At 38.2% G+C, this 21705-nt stretch overlaps 1 protein-coding gene across 1 annotated transcript in view; it reads left to right on the top strand.

The window, feature by feature from the left end:
* The window catches only part of PLCE1 (phospholipase C epsilon 1), a 135471-nt gene extending 114875 nt beyond the window's left edge, over window positions 1–20596 (top strand). Inside the window, exons 20-32 of the mRNA XM_059821533.1 lie at window positions 2661–2785; window positions 3506–3623; window positions 7861–7992; window positions 9170–9460; window positions 10207–10370; window positions 11264–11525; window positions 12452–12570; window positions 13736–13864; window positions 14628–14837; window positions 16639–16800; window positions 16957–17175; window positions 17938–18150; window positions 18699–20596. Of these exons, the coding sequence (XP_059677516.1) occupies window positions 2661–2785; window positions 3506–3623; window positions 7861–7992; window positions 9170–9460; window positions 10207–10370; window positions 11264–11525; window positions 12452–12570; window positions 13736–13864; window positions 14628–14837; window positions 16639–16800; window positions 16957–17175; window positions 17938–18117 (2111 nt within the window). The 3' untranslated portion in view covers window positions 18118–18150; window positions 18699–20596. The remainder of the gene's footprint in view (window positions 1–2660; window positions 2786–3505; window positions 3624–7860; window positions 7993–9169; window positions 9461–10206; window positions 10371–11263; window positions 11526–12451; window positions 12571–13735; window positions 13865–14627; window positions 14838–16638; window positions 16801–16956; window positions 17176–17937; window positions 18151–18698) is intronic.
* The last annotated feature ends 1109 nt before the right edge of the window (window positions 20597–21705 follow it).

Raw genomic sequence — 21705 nt, 5'->3', positions numbered from 1 at the left:
TCTCAAGTTTTGTCAAAGGACATTTGTCAAAACCCCCATGCATGGATTGAACAAACTGGATGCATCTAAATGGGTTACTTGTTATTTTTCATCGGTAATTTTCAGAGAATATATCGAAGTAGATCATAGCGCATTTATCCAATGAGACAGCAGTGATGATACAAGTCATACCAAACTCTTTGGGTAGTTAAACGCTGCACCATTGTTAAACTCCATAAATGGGTCACAAAATTGACCAAAGGGACAAAAAAGTTACAGATGTGCTTCAGTGTAGATAAACATAAGGTAATACATATAGGGGAAAAAACTTAAACCTTGCTTATGTGATTCTAAGCTCAACAGTGGCAGTAACAATTTGGGAGATCATGGAATTCTTGAAAGTTCTCTGAAATCCTCAGCTTGGTGTGCAGTGACAGCCAAAAGATGGGTATCATCAGGAAGAATATTGAAAAGAAAACATCTTTTTGCTTCTTTATAAAATGTTAATGTGCCACAACTTGAGTTCTGTGTCCAGTTCTTGCCTCCAGATCTTGAGAAGGATATGGTGGAGTTAAGGAAGTTAGAGAGAAGGGCAACCAAAAAGTAAAGGGAGTGTGGTGGTGGCTTTGCACAAGTCTGAAAAGGCTGGAATTCTCCAGCTAGTAGAGAAGAGACCTGAGGGGTGAATTTGAAGCAGGTTTACTAAATCATCAAGTGGTGGATAAGAGGAGTACAGAACCGTTACTCGTTAGATCTAGCAGGTGCTCAGTAAAACAAGTGGAAGATCAGTCTAAAACAGGTAAAATAAAGTATTTCTTTGTGCAGCTGGTAGTAAACTTCTGGAATTTGCTGCCATGGGAAACTGCAGACACCAACAGTATCCGCAGATTGGAAAAAAAGGAATGGACAAATTCATGGACAGGTTTATAAGCAAATGTTATAGGTAGAAATGAATGGTCCAACATCCCTAATATTCAACAATTGTGGATGTTGGGTGGTACAAGGGAAGTGGACCATGACTAGTTGCTGGATGCTCTCTTTAAACACCATCTCCGATTGCCACTGTCAGAAGGAGAATGACGAGCTAGATGGTCTGATGCAGTTGGGCATGTTCTCCTAGGTAAACAGTAAAGTACTTTGCTCATTGAACCTTGAAGTCTAATGGGTACCTGTTTAAGTTCTAGGTACCATGTTCAGAGAAAATGTAAGGCTCGAGCATGTCCTGCAGCACAGGACTTCTTTCCAGTTGGTCTCTTATTTACATTACTTGCTTCTGTGTTAATGATTTAAAAAATAGTCACAAAATTAAGGACCTGACACTGCTTGTGGGCTAAGTATTATTTATGCTAATAGGAAAAATTGTGAGTTTGGTGCTGGTGCTGCCTTCAGTTGCGTTTTGCTAGAAAGTTGGCCTAATGGGCTACTTGAGAATACTCCTTGTGTGGGGCAGGGTCCAGATAACGTAGATGTAAATTGCTGTGAAAAACTTAGATCTTTGTTAACACACTTGCCGGGAAAACATTGCAAGCTAACTGCAGTAAGTGATGTTTGAGCAATGTTCTAGTTAAGAGAAAGTTTGAGAAATCTGAAGCTAGCAATATTCATTCAGACCTTCCAATATATGAAGGAATCTGCAGCATGGTTTACTGCTTTATTACAATTATTATTCTTTGGGATCTTTAATTATGTTAATATTTTGGCAAAACTAATCTAAATAATAGTCTGTAAACTTTCTGAAATATTTTCAGTTTTATGTTCCTTACTGATACATTAGGTTTGCGTAAGGCTAATAGTTTTACAACTGACACTTAATTTTCATTTCTCTGACTGTAAGTCTTAATTTCCTTTACTCTTATTCCCTCTCTGACTCCGTTTCCCTGTAGCTGATGTCCTTAATGCTTCTCCTGCTCCTAACAGCCAGGAAGGTAAAGGCCATTTGGTTGAGCATTTTAACTGCATGAAATCAGCACTGCATCTCCAGCCTGTTAAATGTGACAGTATGAATATATGGTTTCTACTTCATATTAAAAATGGTAGCAGATATTTTTATATGGCATTGCTAACTGGTCAGGAACTGTTAGAAGGCTGCATGTATGACACTGGTTATGCATAAAAAGAATACGGTCAAAGCTTCAGGAGTATCAGGAATGAAATAAAACCATTCCTTTTGTGACAATTACAATATTTCGGTCCAGAAAGACCAGATTAGTAGGTATATTATTCTCTGATAAATATGTAGCTTTGAAGAGGAATTTCTGTAGATGTAAAAAATACTTGTTCATGGTGAATGTAAGGAGAGGAAAGACATAACTTGCTGTACAAAGACGTGTACATGTTTGATTTGGTTAATTGTGTTTGGACTTGAGCAATTCTTTGTTGTTCAGGAATATCAGTTGTTTTTACATGGCAAGCTTAACTCATTAGATGATTTTGTTTTAAGCATCTTCTGAGCACAAAAGGATGGGCTTTTAAAGTGGAACATATTAACCAAAGCTGAACATTAAATTTTTAAAGAAGAAAGTTACTACTAAAAGAGAATGCTTTGACCAGCAAATGCATTGTTTTGGCATCTGGTTATTCAGATAAAATTCACAGATTGTCCACAAATATTGCTAATTCAGATTACATTTCCAGTTGAAATAGTTTGGCTTTATGTTTATTAAAATCCCATTAATTTTTAGATAACATTCTTGAAGACCGACCTGAGAATAAATTATCAAGTGATAAACTGCAGTTTGAATATAATGAAGAGACTGCCAAACGAATAAAGAAGGCTGATTGTGCTACTTACAATAATAAAGGAAAGGTAGTTCTGCTTTTTCCCCCTTTCTTCTCAGCCACACTTTGATACATAACCAGCTTCAAAAGGATTTGAGCAGTTTAGGTAACTGAGACATCAGATGGCAGATGCGCTTTAATGAAGACAAACAGTAGAAAGCATGGAAACAAATCAGAGAAAATAGATTAAATATAACAAACACTCAACATACTGCTCAAGAAAAGTCCTCAGAGGTTATTGTATATACAGGCTGTTTGGCTGAAAAGTTTAACTGTCATTGGTCTCAATGAAAGACTTCATTGAAGCTAAATCCAGAAGTTTATTTAGAGATCTGATTTCCATTGGCATCAGTGGAACTGAAGATTTCATCTGAACCTTCAGCATCTTTTGTGTATATATAACTAACTTTAACATATCGCACTGTGATATTAGATAGCCACACTACCTTTTATTAAATCATCTGACAACTGAACCGTTGCATTGCTGTTCAGTAAATTGTAGCTTCTCCTGAACAGTGATGTGTTTTGTCTAAGTGTTTGTAGAACTGACTCTGACGGAGGCCTTTGCACACTATTCCAGTATCAGTAACAGGTATTAATGCATAAACCCGCACACGGAGGTCTGTTAGGTGAAGACAGCAAACCGTATAGGAAGAATGAGATAAATAATTTTAAGGACGTAAGATATGCAAGAGTACTTTCACATTCAGTAATTTTATTATTCTATGTTCCTGGAATTGTCAATTAGGTGTATGATATGGAGCTGGGTGAAGAATTCTATCTTCTGCAAAATAAGAAGGAAAGCAGACAGATAGCCCCAGAGCTATCAGATCTTGTCATTTACTGTCAAGCTGTAAAGTTCCCTGGTAAGTACACTGCCCTGATTTATTGCTTCAGGCTTTCTAATTTCTTGGAGACATTATGTTTTGAATTAGTACAAGCATTTTCAAATTGAAGTAGTTGAGGAGCTTTTTTCTTGATGATTTGGTACTCTACGTAATAATAGCTCCTGGCTGAGAAGTAGCATACATAAATCATGTGAAGACATATTGTTTGTCATATTAAAATGTTTACAAAAGTGAAATTTGCCAGTCTTCACAACTTAAGACAACTGCTTCATTGCCAAATGGCAGACAACAGAAAGCTTTATCTTAAGAGCTCTGAGTTTCCATGTAAGGACGTACTGAATTAGGGAGGAAAAGATTCTTCAAACCTTGCAGAAAGAGCTTGTCACATTTCTTTAAGTGACCTCAGTTTAGCGTGTTTCACCTTAGCCTACAGCTGCATCTTCTGTTCTTTCCTAAGTGGATAGGAGGGGAGCCATGTGAGGGGGTAAAGCAGCCTTTTCATGGGGTGGGTAAGGCGAGCTGATTGCACACTCACACACGCTCTTTATGGAAGGGGTTAAGGAAATAGGAGGGTCGTCTTTTGTACAGTAGGAAGAATAATGTTTGCAGAGGAAAAGGGGAGGGAGTAACTGAAGAGGAGATCACTGATAGTTACTTGTTCAGTACTGAAACATGAGGTTGAGTTATGTTTTGGCTCATACTGTGTACATAAATACTTTTAAATTGAGAATTTATTGTTTATTGATGTGTTTAATGTTTTGAATGAAAAATCTGCTTTTTAATGGAGTGGTTCTCTGTGGAAAAGTTAGCAATTCTGCCAAATCATGATCTTATACAAATAGAACTATAATCAGATTAGAGAAGCTAACTAAACATAAAATAGTGTCAAATAGGCAAGATAAACATGCTGAAAAATGGAGAGACATTCTTTTATAATCTTCTATAACTTTAAGAATTGTAGGTGTCACTTGTAAAAATAATAATTTATAAAAAATCAAATCTGATACTCTTTTCAATGAAAACTGCAATGAGATATCTTTCAAATAAAATATTTTCTTTTAAAGAATGATATTCAAGAGTAAACAGAGATAGTTTAAGTTGTTCCAAGCATTTTGACACACAAAGAAGTTCTGATGTTCTAAGAAAACTTGAAAATAATTCAATTTTTTAATGTAATTTCAGTTATAAAGGAAATACCTGTTTTTATCGGTTTTCTTCCTCTTGCTTTAAAGGGGGCATGAATAGAACAATTAAGAAAATGAGTTCCTTTTGCAGATGAACAAATAAAGCTGTAGAAATTACTTTTCCAACAAACTCTGTCTCCTTGGAGACAAATACTGCCTTCTCTGTAAGATACTTCCATGACCACCATGCTACTGATTGGATTCCTCTGCTGAGCTGGAGGGCACAGACATGGTGCGCTGCCATACCCCAATATTGTCCATTAATAATGAGAACAAGGCTGGTACATCCATGACTCTCTAGCTCTATTGACTGGGTTCCTAACCAACTCAGAAATGCAAGAGTTTTGGAAATAGGGAGGACAGAAATCATGTCAGTGGCTGATCAATGGTGTAAATACTTTATTTCTCCTGACTTCATATATTTCTATTCTGTGTTTACAGTTGCCTATGTCCCTGAATGTTAATCACTGATTTGTGACTGTAAGAAAGGACAAGGACCATTATGTTCACTTATCCTAGCCTACTGAGTAACACAGACTTCCCTAAGTGCTCCCTGGTCAAAACAGAATTTATCATGTGGGGAAAATAACATTTCTTGTTTATAAAATCTCTGCTAACAAGGAACCCACCACAGCTCTTGTTATTTCAGTGGTTTTTGACCCTTACATCCTTGCTTAACTTCAGTTTCAGTCCGTTGGATATCATCATACCACTATGTAAGAGGGTGAAGGTCTGTTCTGTTGGGTCACCCAAAATGAGGGCAGTGAAGCATACCTGAGCATAGTACTGCTATAACCCACTGGCACATGGTGCTGAGGGTCCTTACACAATGAGTAGAGAAAGTTGAGCGTGTAAAAACAGGATCTGCACAATCAGGTGCAGGGAGTTACCTGAGGTAACCAGCATGAAATTCAGTCACCATCTCCATTGTATCAGACTATCTGCCTCTATGGTATCACTTTTCAAGAAGTCAAAATGAACATAAAAAAGGGCACCCTACACACAAAAGTACTGTCAATTCTTTTTCAAGGTCTGCAAACCCACAGACTAACTGAGTGTTGGTCTGAAACACATGCTGAGAGAGTGACAATTACAGTTTAACCTGTTACTTTAGCGTAGTTAGAATCAGAAGGGCAGGGAAGTTTGCCATCCTCTGGATTAAAAATCTAAAAGCAGTACAGCAATGTGGTTATATCTAACATAAGAGACGGGCGCTAAATTCTGTAACTCGAAGGATATAGCATAGGGGCTGTAGGGAAATACAAAACATTCACTCTGTCATTATGGTAGTATGATAGGATCTACGTGCAGTACAGTGGGATCTAAGCTGGTCCTGCTTTGACCAGAGGGTTGGACCAGATGAATTCCAGGTCCTTGGCAACCTCCATTACTTTACGAATTTATGATTCTGTGAAGAGGTGATGCTATACTTTGGAGTCAAGTTTCAATTGGAAGGAAAAACAGAGCTTGCTGCTGGAAGGAGGTGTGCCACATGCAAAGCACGGCCATGGGAAAGACTGAAGACTCCCAGCGGCAGCTTACCCTCTGGCCGTCACATCGGCTTCGCTTAACCCTGGTGTTTTGCATTGCACTCTCTGGTGATTTATGCGGTTACTTTGTTTCCTCAGTGACTGTCTCCGCAACAGGATTTTGAAACCTGGATCTTCTTTGCCAAATCCATTTGATCCATTGAAAACTGGGGTTAAAAAGTGCTGGAATCACACAGTCCATAACTCCTCATTCTTCTAGTCAGTTCATATTCCTTGATCTCAGCTTCTACCATCTTCTGTGGTTTATGTATATGCTTTGGCCCAAAGAGACAGTACGTCTCCAATGCTGAAAACATTCATGTATATCCTAAATTTTACTAACCCAAGCAGTTACATTGAAACTATCAGCACAATTTTACCAAGTACATGTAGACATGCTGCAAAGATTGAGAGCTGAAAACTTGCAGCTGTGGACAGACTTCAGTAGCAGAGAGTTTAATGTATCCTCTTTGTGATTTACATGTTTAGTTGAAATACTAGTATTAAATCCAGAACTGTCTTTAGGCAGATGTGAATTGATGTGAGTTCATCAGGGTCATTTTATGAGTCACAGTTAGTCAAATAACAGTGTACTTGCTTCATGCTTTGTTATATTTTGTATCACAAGTACACGTGGGGTCTCTGAGAGCATCCTGCACCTCACTGCTGTGGGTGTCAGAATAACTATTGTGCGTTTTGACTTACTTTAATTTTGGTCTGCCACATGGTCTCTCCGAGTCAACAGAAAGAAACTGACCTTAAGGGGCATTAAGTCTGTTTACTTCACTGGGATTTAGATCATGATTTTAATTATTATTTTGCTGGAATGCATATGTTTGAATAATAGCTATACTAGAGCTTTCCAGCTCCACTTCTAGTACATATTGGCCATTAAATGCTTAATGGATTTTCCACACTTACCGTATTTCCCGTCGTTGAAATACAAATTCTAAACAGAAGAAGATAACTCTGAAAGCATGTTAAGGTTAAATTGTTTAACGAACAGCATTTGGTCTTTTTCCTTTACATTATATATTTAAATCATATTTTTGCATTTATTTAATTATGTAGGTATCCTATCCTAAATGAATTCCATTATATTCACTACTGTACAGATTTATTGCTTCTGTAGAAGGGATTTATTTTTTTTTAATTATTGTAAAGATGACTACATTGGGACTGTTACTGCAGAATTTTGTAGTATTAATTAGGACCATTTGCTAATTTGAGACAGAGCCACTACCTTCCTCAAGCCAAAAAGTAAAATGGAGGAAAGTTATATCACAGAGAGTTAACTGTATATCTGTATTGCTTCATATAAGCTTTTATATACATTATATGTATAAACATATATAAGTGTATAAAGGCATGTATGTACGTAAAGATGTTAAAATTAAATTATGGAGAAAAATACAATACTTGCCCTGTGTACTATATAACAGGAGTATTCATGCCTTCAAAAATAATGTAAAACATGACGGAAAATGTCATGCCCTCTTGGTCATGTTTTTTGGCTCATTTATTTTACATTTATGGGAACAGGCTTGTCAACTCTAAACCCATCTGGCTCTAGCAGAGGAAAAGAAAGAAAAAGCAGGAAGTCCATTTTTGGCAACAATCCTGGCAGGCTGAGCCCTGGGGAGTCAGCTGCTCTTGCCAAAGCATCTGGAAAAGGTAAAGTTAGCATCTTCTTTCACCAGTCACATGGAGTCACTCTGTAATCCGACACATGTATCAGACCAAGTTGTTAAAGATCAAATACTTTACAATGTGTAAGATGTTGAATTTTGGAATGGTTTTTCGTTAGCACAGCAGCTATTACAGTATCACTGTTATAACTGAAGTGTTGAGTGTGGAATGTTAAAATAGGATTACTTGGTGAGGAATATGAAGACCCTAATTCATAAACCATTCAAAACTAACATACATTTTAAGTGATGTATCTTAAAGTTTGTATTTTAAAAGGTATGAATGAATATTTTCAAAGTACAAATGGAAGGCAGAACTGTTGGGCTGGATCCAGAAAAGGATTTTTAGTGTCTGCAGTAGGACTTAGGTGCCTAAAATTTAGCCAAGTCCAAACGTGTAATCGTGCAAACTCCCATGTTCCACCTTGGAGGTATTTAGACTCCACAGGTGATTCAGTTTGTGATCCTGGAAATTGTGCTTCTGCATATGAACAGATGTAAAGGAATACAAAGAAAGTACAGAGAAGGTTCTGGAGCAGGGATGAGACCCAGATCCCCTGCCTTTCAGGTGAGTGCCATAAACACAAAGTTACAGAGTTGTATCCTTTCTTGTACTCATTTTCTGGCTCAAGGAACATATTTCTTTCAGCCCAAGGGCACGGCTGCAGCAGACAGGTTAAATTCCCTTCTAGAGGCCAGTGTCCTAAAAATGAAGAAGTCTAGCACCTGATTCTAGAGGACAGAAGTATTTTGCTGGCTTTGTCCCCTAACTCTTACAGCACTCTGTAGACTGCCTATTTGGAGACATAGCAGATGAGTTTCAATCTTGCCTCCCTTCCTCATGTAAAATGTATAAATGAGAAGAATGGAATTTAATTCCATTATTTTATTCAGGCAAATGCCAATTAAGTATTTATTTATTAAAATGCTTGTTAGCACATCTAGTCGTGGTATCATTTCAATACTTAAACATTATGTTTCCTCTCATGGATTGTTCTTAATGGGTAAGAAGGAATGCGACACTTATACTGAGTAGTGTCATTTTCCAGGATCACCTTTTTCTACCATAACCAAAGTATGCACACGTACTTCACTAGAAAACATTGAATTCTTGGAGTCTCTGGATCTGCAGCTGTAACTTGAAGGTACTGTTTATTTTCCAGGTCCTTTTGATGTGATGCGGCAGACCTGGGAAGATCCTTGCTCTCCTTACAACTCTCCAGCTTCTCTCAGTGCTATCATAAGGACGCCCAAGTGCTATCATATCTCCTCCCTGAACGAGAACGCTGCCAAGCGGCTGTGCAGGCGGTACTCTCAGAAGCTGATCCAGCACACCACCTGTCAGCTCCTGAGGACCTACCCCGCTGCCACGCGCATTGACTCCTCAAATCCCCATCCACTCATCTTCTGGCTCCATGGCGTACAGCTCGTGGCTCTTAACTACCAAACAGATGGTATGGGTATACGAACGCACGTTTTAATACATTTTAAATGTGAAATAAGTCCTTAAACTTGTATTTGATATTTGCTTTTACCTGCTGTCACGAGGGGATGTACCTGTCTGTGCGCCCCAGCACAAGCAGGTTCATACCATGACAATCTGGTCCTTGAGAGTAGCGATCCCAGAGTTCAGGAGCTTTATGCCAATGCAGCAGATCTCCTGATAGCACAGAAGTGTGTGAACAGCAACACCTTCCATTTTTATTTTGTTGCTGAAGGTTGTTTTTTTCCCCAGTTCAAGTAGCTGTTATCCCTTTCTGATAATTTCAAGTATTAAAAGGTAGTGAACTATTTTTTTACTTAGAAGTGCTGCCTTGGATGCTGATTTAATGTTGATCAAAACGTTTTTGGGCCATTTTCTGTCCTATCTTGTGTTCCTTCACCTTTTCAATGGGGGATCCATTAGGTCATCTACAAAGCTACACAGTCAGCAGAGAATAGGTGTAGGCAAGCCCTACAGTTGCATAAAGACAACAGGAAGGGATAGAAAAGAATGAACTGTGCTTATAGTTTTGTATAATTAAGTATTGGATAGATTGGATATATAAAGTACAGCTATCTCAGCAAACCAAGAATGAATTGATAGTACACAACTAAAATGAAAAACAAAAGATAATTAGAACATGTCTTTGTCTTCACTGTTACAGTTTTTCCGTGGTACCATTGCTCTTTGTCACGTTTGGCTGCCTTACTTTCTCAGATCTTCCTCTGCAACTTAATGCAGCAATGTTTGAGGCTAATGGCGGCTGTGGATATGTTTTGAAACCTCCTGTTCTGTGGGATAAAAATTGTTCCATGTACCAGCAGTTTTGTCCGTTAGAAAGAGATCTTGACAATAAGGAGCCAGCTATATATTCTTTAACAGTAAGTACACTAAAAGGGAATTTCATGCAGCCAATAGACAACATTTAACTATAGTCTTTAACCAGCATTGCAGATAGGCTTCTGTATGAAAAGGTTGAACCTTCCATTGTTGCTTGTACTTCTGCAAGTCAGCATAACTAAAAGAGCAAATAATTGTCTTTATTTTCTTTCATTGGCTGATTTGTATCTGTAGTTACTGTCACTGTTTCCTTTACAATATCTGTCGAAACCCAGTCCTGAAAGCGTTTTTCCCTGGGACTACACAACTGTGTATAATTATACATGTGCCTGGATGTTTCACATATTTGTGAACACTTGAGAAGCTACACAAAAAGCCATCATGAATATTAAAAAAGTATTTCTTTAAAAGTTATTTAATAAGATATATCATTCATGGATTTATGACCCAAAAAAATGTATTCTAAGAAGCTAGTCCCTTCCAGGAAATGTTTCAGAAAAGTGAGATTCATAAGACTCAAAATTCTCCCAGCTGTGGTAATTGCACACCTAATTCTTGTGTTGTGTGTGCCAAAGCAAGCCAGAGGTCAGTGCCATCACCCCAGAGTAACGGAGAAGAAAATGTGATCCTTTTTGACTATGTTACTGGTACATTCCTTTTGGAATAACTTTCAGATGCCTTGAATGGTTACGCTCATGATGTATAGCGTATTTTTTTCAGACGAAAGATACTGTAGCAATGGCATGGCTGGGTTGAAGCAGCTCTGCTTCTGAAATTACTGCCCTGGCAATTACAAAAGTAGGGGAGCGTTGTATTTAAATCAGCATGTTAACAAACTGTGCTTCGGAGTGTGATAAACAATATTTATCTCAGAATCATGACAGTAAAAGAATTACTCCACTAATTGGTTTCTCTGTGTACTCCTCGGCTTCAGATTGTGTCTGGACAGAACGTCTGCCCTAGCAATAGCACGGGCAGTCCGTGCATTGAAATCGATGTGCTGGGGATGCCTCTGGATAGCTGCCATTTCCGGACGAAGCCCATTCATCGCAACACTCTTAACCCTATGTGGAATGAACAGTTCCTTTTCCGGGTTCACTTCGAAGATTTGGTCTTTCTTCGGTTTGCAGTTGTTGAAAACAACAGCTCAGCTGTAACAGCTCAGAGAATCATTCCCCTAAAAGCTCTAAAAAGAGGTACAGTATAGTTTGTAGTGACACCCTATGCCAAAATGGTCCAGCAGATTCCTGGACTGAATCCTGCTGGAGGGATATTTTTAATCAGCTGGTTGCATTTTTCTAGAGGAGACAGGGAGCAAATATCAGACAACATACTTTGCCCTGGCAGTACGATGCTGATCTAATTGAGTCCCCGGGAGCTGGAGGCTGCCCCAGTGACTTGTAAAAAGTCAGGTCCTGTGCTGTTGCAGAGACTCGGGCATCTTGTATGCAGTTGCTCCGATCCTGCACTGTGGCTGTGAGGTTGTGTTCACCTTGAGACTTGCTGCTCCCTTAGGAAGCATGGAGTGGTTTCACTCCCTGCCTTGTCCTTTGCCTAAGAAACTGCTGTAACTGGTGATCACTGGGCAGAGGGGAGTTGCACTTCTTGCAGCCATGGCTGGAGGAGAGATGAAGGAAGGGTGAAAAAAGGTGAGAGAGAGATGAGGAAGCATCATTAATTCTCTGACGCCTGGGGGAGGGAGTTTCCATATTGCCAGCAGCTCTTCAGCAGAACAGTAAAAATACTTTACGTTCGCTTCGTGGCACTGTAACACCACAAAACAGTCTTAGCATATGAGGAGATCTGGCCATAGACATGCATTTTACCAGTGAGAATTTGTCCTTGTTTCATTCATATTCTAATATTTGGCTATTTCATGTATGAATATATTGAATAATATGGCAAAACAAAGATAAGCAGCTATGTGAGCCACTCAGGAGTTCACAGCATTTGGGTTACACTGTTGTACAGACAGAGTGTTAATGCAGTGTTACCACAGTGCTTTAAATCCTATAGGTGTGGCAAATTGTAGCTACAAATATAGCAAATCTGAGTTTTCCATTTATGAGACTTGTGTCCTAGGATGTGGCAAAGTACTCACAGAAGGGTTTTTTCTCTTTAGGCTATAGACATGTCCAGCTCCATAACCTGCACAATGAAGCTTTAGAAATTTCTAGTTTGTTCATAAACAGTCGGAGAATGGAAGAAAGTCCCTCCGGAAACGCTCTGCCTGCATCTATGGTAATTTAATTATTTTTCTGTGAATGCCATGTATTCTTGTCTTAATGACTACTGTGGTCTGAAGACTTCTAGAACCAGACTATTCAAAGATGTTAGCTCCTAAACCACATTTTTCAGAAGCACATTTTTCAGAAGTACCTCGATGCCTAAGTCTTCTGGGCTTTGGTGGAACTAAGGTTCTCCCACCTGGCTGAAACTGTGGGAGGGTAAATCTTTTCAAAGTCTGGCTTTTGGTGTATTTCGGTATAGCACAAGAACTCCTGTGCTGGAGGAGGAGTGTGGTTGAACAGTGAGGTTCAGAGCTGCCTCATGCATTCCTTTATGCATGAATCATAAGCAAGGCATTTGGGCCAAAAATGAAAGATGCAAATTGCCAACAACTTTGGAATAATGAGGGTAAAATTGAATTCTATTACAGGAAAAGATGGAGCCTGTATTTACATAAATACATATTTATGTATGTGTGTGTGCACATCTATATGCTTACATGTACAAATATGTATACATACACATACAGATGTGTGCGTAATAGATATATGACAATACGTATGGATGGATGTGATGTATTTTTTTTTAAATAGCCCTTAATGTGAGGTTACCTGGGTTACTTGTGTTTTAGAAACTTTAAGCATGTATATTATAATTTTGCTGATTCCTAAAGTGTTAGATAAAACCTCCTGAGCTACCCTGTGTGCAGCAGATGTGTTGCAGACGTTATCCTCCTGTGAATACATGCCAAACACATACCTTGGTGAACTACTAGAGCAGAAAGGAGTAACATAAATGGTTTGGAGGGTAAAACAAAGCTATATATTTTCATCCAGTAATTCGTACACTGAATCCAAATAGTCTGAGCTCAGCTAGAATGCAGATAGTGAGCAATGGAGGTCTACCCTTTGTTCGGTGGCAGTTTATGTACTCTCACTGGAAAACTTCCTCTTTCTGCTTTCTCTTCAGCTTCAAGGTAGGGTGGGGTCTTTTAGGGGGTTGGTTTGTTGGGGTTTTCTTTAATGCCTTGATCTGTAGTGTAAGAGACATGTATTGGCTGGATGGCTTTGCTCTGTCAAGGTCCTTACAACTTGTGCGTACAGTTTCTTTTAAGCAACCTAAAAATAACATGCCTGTGTAAAAATATTCAGTAACTTGTTGAATGTTGTCTGAACAGTTGTTTAGCATGGGGGAAAGAAAAGCTGCTGTGACTTACAAAGTGACAATTCATGGAATTCCAGGCCCGGAGCCTTTCACTGTTTTTAATGTAAGTGGGGGGACCACGGCTGCACAGCTTCTTCATCAGGTAAGTTGCCAGCTGAATTGCAGACTGATTGCAAGAATCCACTCCAACATCATTCTGGACATTGATCTCCCTGCATTTCTCATGTGCATTGTAGTCATGGGTCATTGTAGTTCATTCGTCACAGCAAGGAAGTGCTTTAGAAATGTTTTACTGTGGAATTAATTGCGTTGCAAACACAGACTATCATCAGTGACATTTTCCCAATCTTGGCTTCAGAGAATGGATTTCTAATCTTAGAACATATTCCCTATTAGTTTTTTAGCATTTGGGCATATGCAGATGAGAAAAACAGTCTTGCTGACCGACAGAGGCAGTGGGCTGTCCTTGCAACAAGGGCAAACGTTTCTGCGCAATTCTTTGAACTTGAGCACCATAGGAACACAGAGTAAAAGTTAGAGGGCTAAGTTCATGAGTAGAAAAACCAGTTAACTCAACAGGGATTGTTATTCTAGCAGTGGGAAAAGACTGTACTGTCCTGGGATTATGAATAAATTGTCTGGCCAGCCAAACAGGACAGAAATAAGCTTAAATAGTACTGCCTTGTCTGGAATGGTTGAACTGCTTGGCTAGGCTAAAGAGAACAGTACATTACCCTGGAGTAAAATATCCGAGTAATAAATAGCACATCAGAAATCTTGCCTACACTATCAGAATAGTTATCAATTCTTAGAACTTCTTTATTCATTCTCATTTCTAACTACTAATTATGCAGTGTTTATATTTAGCATTCTAATTGCTGTGTGTTTATTGTGGTCTGTCTTAGCTCTTGGCTACCACAAAAGGCACCGAGTCATGTGCTGCAGACTATTTTCTAATGGAAGAGAAAAGTTTTATATCTAAAGAAAAGAGTGAATGCAGAAAACCACCATTCCAGAGAGTGATTGGTCCTGAAGAAGGGCTAGTGCAGCTTTTGAACAGTTGGTTCCCAGAAGAAGGATATGTTGGACGGATTATCTTTAAAACCCGAGAGGAAGTAAGTCTGGTTTAGATAAATTGTTATTTACAAAGGTAGCTAAAATAGCTGTTAGGACCAGGAAACAAAACAGTGCAGTATTTGTTACACTACTTGGTGAGTAATGTCAATGCTGTGTACATCATTTAAAACCAAACATAACTCTTGAGTGAGCACAACTAGACTTTACACACCTGTGTGACACTAACTTGACTTCACTCGGCTCTAGGATCAGCTATGTGGTGTTTAATCATTACCGCTTACTCAGCAGTTCAATGCCACTAGCTTACTGTTTTGACTGATAGTTCTAATTTAATGTAAATCTAGATTTTGATGTGATAGGATATTAATATAAAGAAAGGATAATAGTTAATACCAAAGGATCATAGGTAACAGAACTCCAGACTACAATTATCAATCAGTTTAGATGACAGCAACTTCTTCTCTGTTCAGAAAAATCAGAAAACATTTTAATCTTAAAGAACTCTAAAAACCTCAAAGGATGATTAAATTATCAATGATAGCCTAAAATAATGAAATATGTGATTTATTGAAATTTAAAGGAGGTAGATGGAGCAGTTACTCCAGTTTAAACTATGAGCAAAACATCCACAGCTTGAAAATATGCTCGTGCCCAGGCTTGTGAGAGAGAAACAAAAAAGCAGGAGAAAGACACTTGATGATCTCATTTTCAGAGGGACTTCCTTTGGTCAGTTCAGCATATAATAATGCTTGCTTAGCCTGAACATAGTAATATATGTACACATATGTTTATATACACAGATCTTACATACACAAATGACAGATCCTCTGGGATCCTTTAAAATGAAAAAATACATTTTTAACTGATTATTTTGACATAACTTTTGATAAAGCTTCAATTTGAAAAATTACCATTGTATTACACAAATCAGTATTTTGTTTTCCTTTATTTCTATTATTTGGAGCAAAAATTACTAGGTAGAAATTTGCTTGTGGAAATAGCAGCCTACTCAGTTCAGTTGACTGCAACACTTTGTAAGTGTGCGCGACCACAAATGTGTCACTGCCAAACCCCATTTTTTGGAAGACATGGGTTAAAATCTGTCTTAGCATATGTGAAAATTATGCTGTAGTTTTGTCCTATGATGCTAGTACCTCAAAGCATAATCTGTAATTTCGGGCCTTTCTGCAGATAGCAGCCTGAGATTTTGAAGCTGCAAATTTGCATGGAAAAACAAGGAGTGGGTCCACTTGGAGGGTGTGATACACAGCCCCTGTTTACAGCTTATGAATTCAAGATATGTTACAAGGGCTCGGAGAGAAATGCATTATCTGAGAGAGGGTGCAGGGAAGAATTCTAAAATCTGCAGTAGTCATAGAGCCTGAAAGACAGAGAAACAGCCTTCCTCTTGCTCCACAGGAAAGTGTTTGCTCAGACTTCTTGCTCTCTAAATTCTTTTGTATTTAGTGCAGGGACAAGGAGAGAAAAGGACACTTTCCACCATCTCCCATCTTAATGCCACATTAAATGACAAAACATAATTTTGCATATATAAGAAAATAAAGGATTTAAGTGATCATTTTGGTGTAATATGGTACTATGCATGTCTCCATTCCTTGCCTACTATGAAAGGTATTTCAGACACCGATTTTAGAAACACAGGTTTTTATTATTAGCGATAGTGGCTTGTCAAAACTCTCATATAAAAAACTTGCATTTAATGAAATAGAGCTGGGGCAACAGCAGTCTCCGATTTTCATGCAATAAAAACGTTTCGTAACCATCAGCTATTAGTTACCTCTCTGAAGTAAATTAATTTGGCTCTCCTTTTTTCTATAGAATTTAAACGAGAGAAATGTCTTTCAAGAAGCAAAGGAAGATGCAGCCGGCAGCTCTGAGGATGACAGTTTCTTTGTTCAGGTACACGATGTCTCCCCAGAGCAACCGCGCACCGTCATCAAAGCTCCCCGCTTTAGCACAGCTCAGGATGTCATACAGCAGGTAAGCAGCATGTTTCCATTTAGTAGGTCTGTAACGTGTAGGGCGGCGGCTGGTCTCATACAAGGTAAGGTGGGGTTTGTCCTCAGCACTAGCTGAGGAATCAATTTAGTAACCTGAATCTGAGGGCATGTCTTCTTTTTTTCTGCTTTTAAACAGACTCTTTGCAAAGCCAAATACTCCTACAGCATTTTGAGCAATCCAAATCCAAGTGATTATGTGCTCTTGGAAGAGGTGATGAAAGAGCCGGCTAACAAAAAGTCCTCAACATCTAAACCATCTCAGAGGATTCTCTCTGATCAAGAATGTGTGTTTCAGGCCCAAAGCAAGTGGAAGGGAGCAGGAAAATTTATCCTTAAACTCAAAGAACAGGTTCAGGTAAAAGATTAAATACTTTGCAGCAGGTTTTACAGATGGTGGATCAGCTCAATGGGAACATATTTTCAATGGGAGGGAGACACAACTGGCATGAGGCTGGGTGGGGAGAAGACACTACAGCAAAAAGCAGATTCCCCTTTTTGCCACATCTCCCTTACTTCTTTGCAAAATTGCATCAGTTACATCCAGCAACACGATTCCCTCACAGCCTGCAAATCCTGGGACCACCTTTATCTTTTGCTGCCAGCTTTGTTTTTGAAAATCTTCTGCTTGTACATGCCCTGCTCCCCATCGTAGTAAAGCAGGACTACTCAAATGAGCAAAACGTAACAACTGCTGGAATAAAATCCCTTTTACTCCTGCCCAGTGAAAAAGTTGTTCTGTTGCTTTATCTCAAGCTTTGGAAAATGGCAGGAATGAAATACTTGCCTGCTGGGAAAAGGAGCTGCATTCTCCTTTCCAGCAGATGCTACCGATCCACAGCAGTTGTTGCTTTAAAGTAACTGTGTCATAAGCACAGATTTTTATACAAGTTTATACCAGATTTGCTAAACAGATCTTTGACAATGCATAACTTTAAATTAATTTATTCAGAACAATCAGAAGAACATGCTTGGCTACAAAAGCACAGCGGCACTGAATTTCAAAAGGGAGGCCTGCTTAGAAAGATGTTAGGTGGTTTCATATTAATTCCGTATTTATTTCACAGCTAACAAACAGCCTGTTAAACCACTTCTATGATCTGGCTTATTTTTTTCACAGGCAGCACGAGATGACAAAAGAAAAGGCATTTCCTTTACCAGTGAACTCAAGAAGTTAACCAAGTCAAGTAAGCAGTATCGGGGATTCGTATCACCACCTCTGCAGGTCTTGCCAGACAGTCCACAGAGCAAGGATGAAAGGTCTGCGTGCAGTTTGACTTTTAGTGAGATTATGGAATAATAACCACCACCACCTCCAGTACAGTCTGTTCAGGTATGAGATGTTGATGCTAATCATTTAATACATGATTTACAGAGTATTTTTTCCAAAGTTGTTGTATTTGTCTAAACCATAGTGAGATGCAAGGGACTGACAGAAAGATCTGTAAAAGCCTTACACACATTGGTGTGTGCAGGCACAGTAAAATCAGTAAGGTCTTCAGTTATTTATTATGGCACTTGCTACAGTGAATCAGAATGGCGTGAAGCTGGAGTTTCACCCACTTTCTTTGCCCATTTACAAAACAAAACCAAAACATTGCATCCAGGTTGATTTTATAGTATGCATTTTAATCAACTGTGCTTAATTAACGATGTCCTGTTACTCTTCTGCTCTGGGTCAAAGTAAATAGAGGTATCCAGTAGAGCTTTTGTTATTTTTTATTACATGCATATAATAAAATTATCAGGATTGATGATCTCCTTTTTAGCTAAAACAAGTTTAGTGTTAATTTCTCTTTGTGGAAGTTTTGCCAGAAATGTTTAAACATTTTTACTGCCTTTTCTGTATCTCTTCAATCTTTTCCATCTTGCTTGACTTAGAACAACAAATGAAATACACAAGGTAAGACTGTTCCCTTTGTATGAATGGTACATGTAACTTGTCCACCGATGTACACTAACCAGATATTTGCATAGTACTACTATAGCATTAGAGAAGTTACAGCTCATCATTGTAAATGAAAAAGAAATCTTTCTCAGTGTTGATAATCCTATCTTGCATATGGCCAATTTAGTATTACATTTTTCTTTCCACACACACCTAATTATTAAAGCATTATTTGACATGCACTGTCACACTACTGCTAAATCATTATATTAACAGAATTCAAATAACATTTTCATTTGCAAAATACTTCAAATATGAAGGGATAAATTTGATACCTTATTTCTAGGCTACTATAAAAACCCTAAATCATCAAACCAATCTGAATTTAAAAAAAAAGCAAAGTAAATTATGGAAAGATTCCAGTCACATTCCCTCTTCATGTGTTCTTTCCTTTTTTTTGAAAACTGGAATTTACATCACTGAATCCCTCTGCAGTGCCTTTGAAGGAACCTGAACTGGTCAGCAATTGTGTGCCCTGTGCTATAGATGCTTAATCCAGGCAGTGCTGCTGGACTAACATCCAGAATCTGGGAATCCTAAGTAGGATGCCGTAGCTTGGAAAGATGCCTGTCAGCTATCGGAAGATTCTCCTCTTCCCGTATCTTCACATCTGCAGATTCTTGATAGGCGGATGAAGAAGGTTTCTTGGACTGTATGTTGTAAACGAACGTGTCATTGCCGTCTCCTTTTTAAACAAAAGATAATTTTAGCTAGTTGCCTGTAGGGAAACTGAAGGCAGAGAACCAGAGAGTGTTCTTTCATGTGTATTATATCAAAATAATGCACTTTTACCTGAAGATTTCTGTTAAACACTGTGTTAAGCGATTGTAAAGAGATTTAAATATACTGTAACTTCCTTCGCATACCTGTTTAACACAAAACGCTTGAATTATTTATGGATTATCTACTTTAACAAAATAATGTACAATAGCTAAATACACCTAACTAGTAGTGATACTTTGACAAGGAACAACATTTTCTTCTTATAAATTCTAGTTTTCCAGGCTTGTGTTTAAAGAAAGAATATTTATTATCATGTTCCAAAATACATGCTATTGTATAATATATTTATCATATACTACTTCTTAGAAAATGCAGAATTTTTACCTCTCTCTAGAGGAAAAAATGTTTGAACTTTACTGGTTGTTTCTTTTCAGCACAAGGCGTTTAATACCCAAAACTGACCAAACTCAAAACAATGCATTGATAAATGTAATTAACATTTCAAATTTTTTAGTTCAAAATACCTTTTTGCATACAGTCAGGAAATGTCTTTTTACTTGTCTGTTAAACCTGGAGAGTATAAAGAACTCTTACACTATAACTCCTGACATTTTTGTTTACATAGAAATGCTGTTGTAAAGTTTTATGTTTGCTGAATTCATCTTTTGATATTTAAGAAAGTTAGATGTGGTTGTCTCTTTTTTCCTCCATGGGAGTTACTAATGTGCTTAGTTAGTTAAAACAATCCAAACCAACTTACAGGGGCACAAAGGAAACAATTGCTGAAAAAGGTCCTTCCCACATGAAGTGTATCTATGTGTGGTGCATATTTATATTTATGTGTGCTCTGCACACATTTTGTCTCCCTAGAGCAATCCTTAAACAAAGCATTTCAGTTACCTGGTGTGACTAAATCAAGAAATCCATTAATACAGGGAGTGATTCATGCACTCAGTTATTCCACATCAACTTTAGCACTCCAGGACAAAACACTGCTGCTCTTAAGAGAGAAGCAGCATCAGGCAAAGGCTAAAACAGCAGTGTAACTAAAACAAGGCCTACTTTTGATAGTGCAAGGACAAAAGGGAAAGAAGTTACCAGCAGTAGTCCCGTGACAACCATCCTCCCCCTCCCCCCCAATAATTAGAAAATGAAATAAAAGAAAACAAAATCATTAATTGGCATATAAACAAGCAGACAGAACCTGCATTCTGTCACCAGAAGCTATGAAGTCTTTTGCTACACACTACAGAAAATGCCTATAAAGTCGCCACTACCAAAGCAAAGAAGTGCCCTCTTGAGGTCATTTCCAGCTTCCAGGGAAAATAACCACAGACACAAAATGAAGTCAAATTTCCCTGTGGCTTATCCTCCCAGAGACCATGCACTTCCCACTGCTTATCGTCAGTACTGATGCAGAAAAACAGCATCTTGCAATTCAGCAATCACGATCCAACTGAAAACCCAACCACCTCCTAGCTCAGCCTCTTCACTCATGTATGACCAATTCTAACTACATAGCCAGTAAGATTGAGGTATGCTCTCTCCCTACCCCACACCCATGGCACGTGCATAATGCAAGACTGATACGGAGTAAAATGTCAGAAGTGACAACCTACTCCATAGTTTTATATGCATAGTTTGTTTTGGAATATTTTGGAATTACTGGGAAATACTTACATCATCCTACTGCACAATTCAACTGATTCAACTTTTTGTTGTTGTTGTTAGTTTCATTCTCTCTGTTATTTTTAACACAGTAGCAGTTTCCCATCACAAAAATTTTTTTCTTTCTGTGTTTTTATGGCATTTTAGAAACAATACTTACTTTCTTAGAGAGTCTGCCCTTACCTATTCGGCTTTTTTTGTTATATTCAACAGCACTGAAAATAAAATTAATACCACCTGTAGTATTGTAGTCATCTGGAAGACACAATTGCTAATTCATTAGATTCAACATAGAAAGCTATTACACCCATGTCATCATCCACTAATGGTTTTCTGTCACACAGATTTTAAAAAGAGAAAAAACCCTTGGGACATTAAGGGACAACAGTACCCCTGTCACATTGTGTAACACTGGTCTAACACTAGCCTGCAGTCTAGTGGCAATTTAAAAACAGTAGTTCTTTGTACTATTTCTACAACACAGTAATTTTCTAGCTGTGGGAATAGTTTATTAATACAAGCATCTTCCTCATCAATCAAGGTCTAAAG

Source organism: Gavia stellata, chromosome 9 (genome assembly GCF_030936135.1).
Source record: "Gavia stellata isolate bGavSte3 chromosome 9, bGavSte3.hap2, whole genome shotgun sequence".
NCBI classification, from domain to species: domain Eukaryota; kingdom Metazoa; phylum Chordata; class Aves; order Gaviiformes; family Gaviidae; genus Gavia; species Gavia stellata.
The sequence above is the reverse complement of the archived record's forward strand: the minus strand, read 5'-3'. Positions and strand labels throughout refer to the sequence as shown.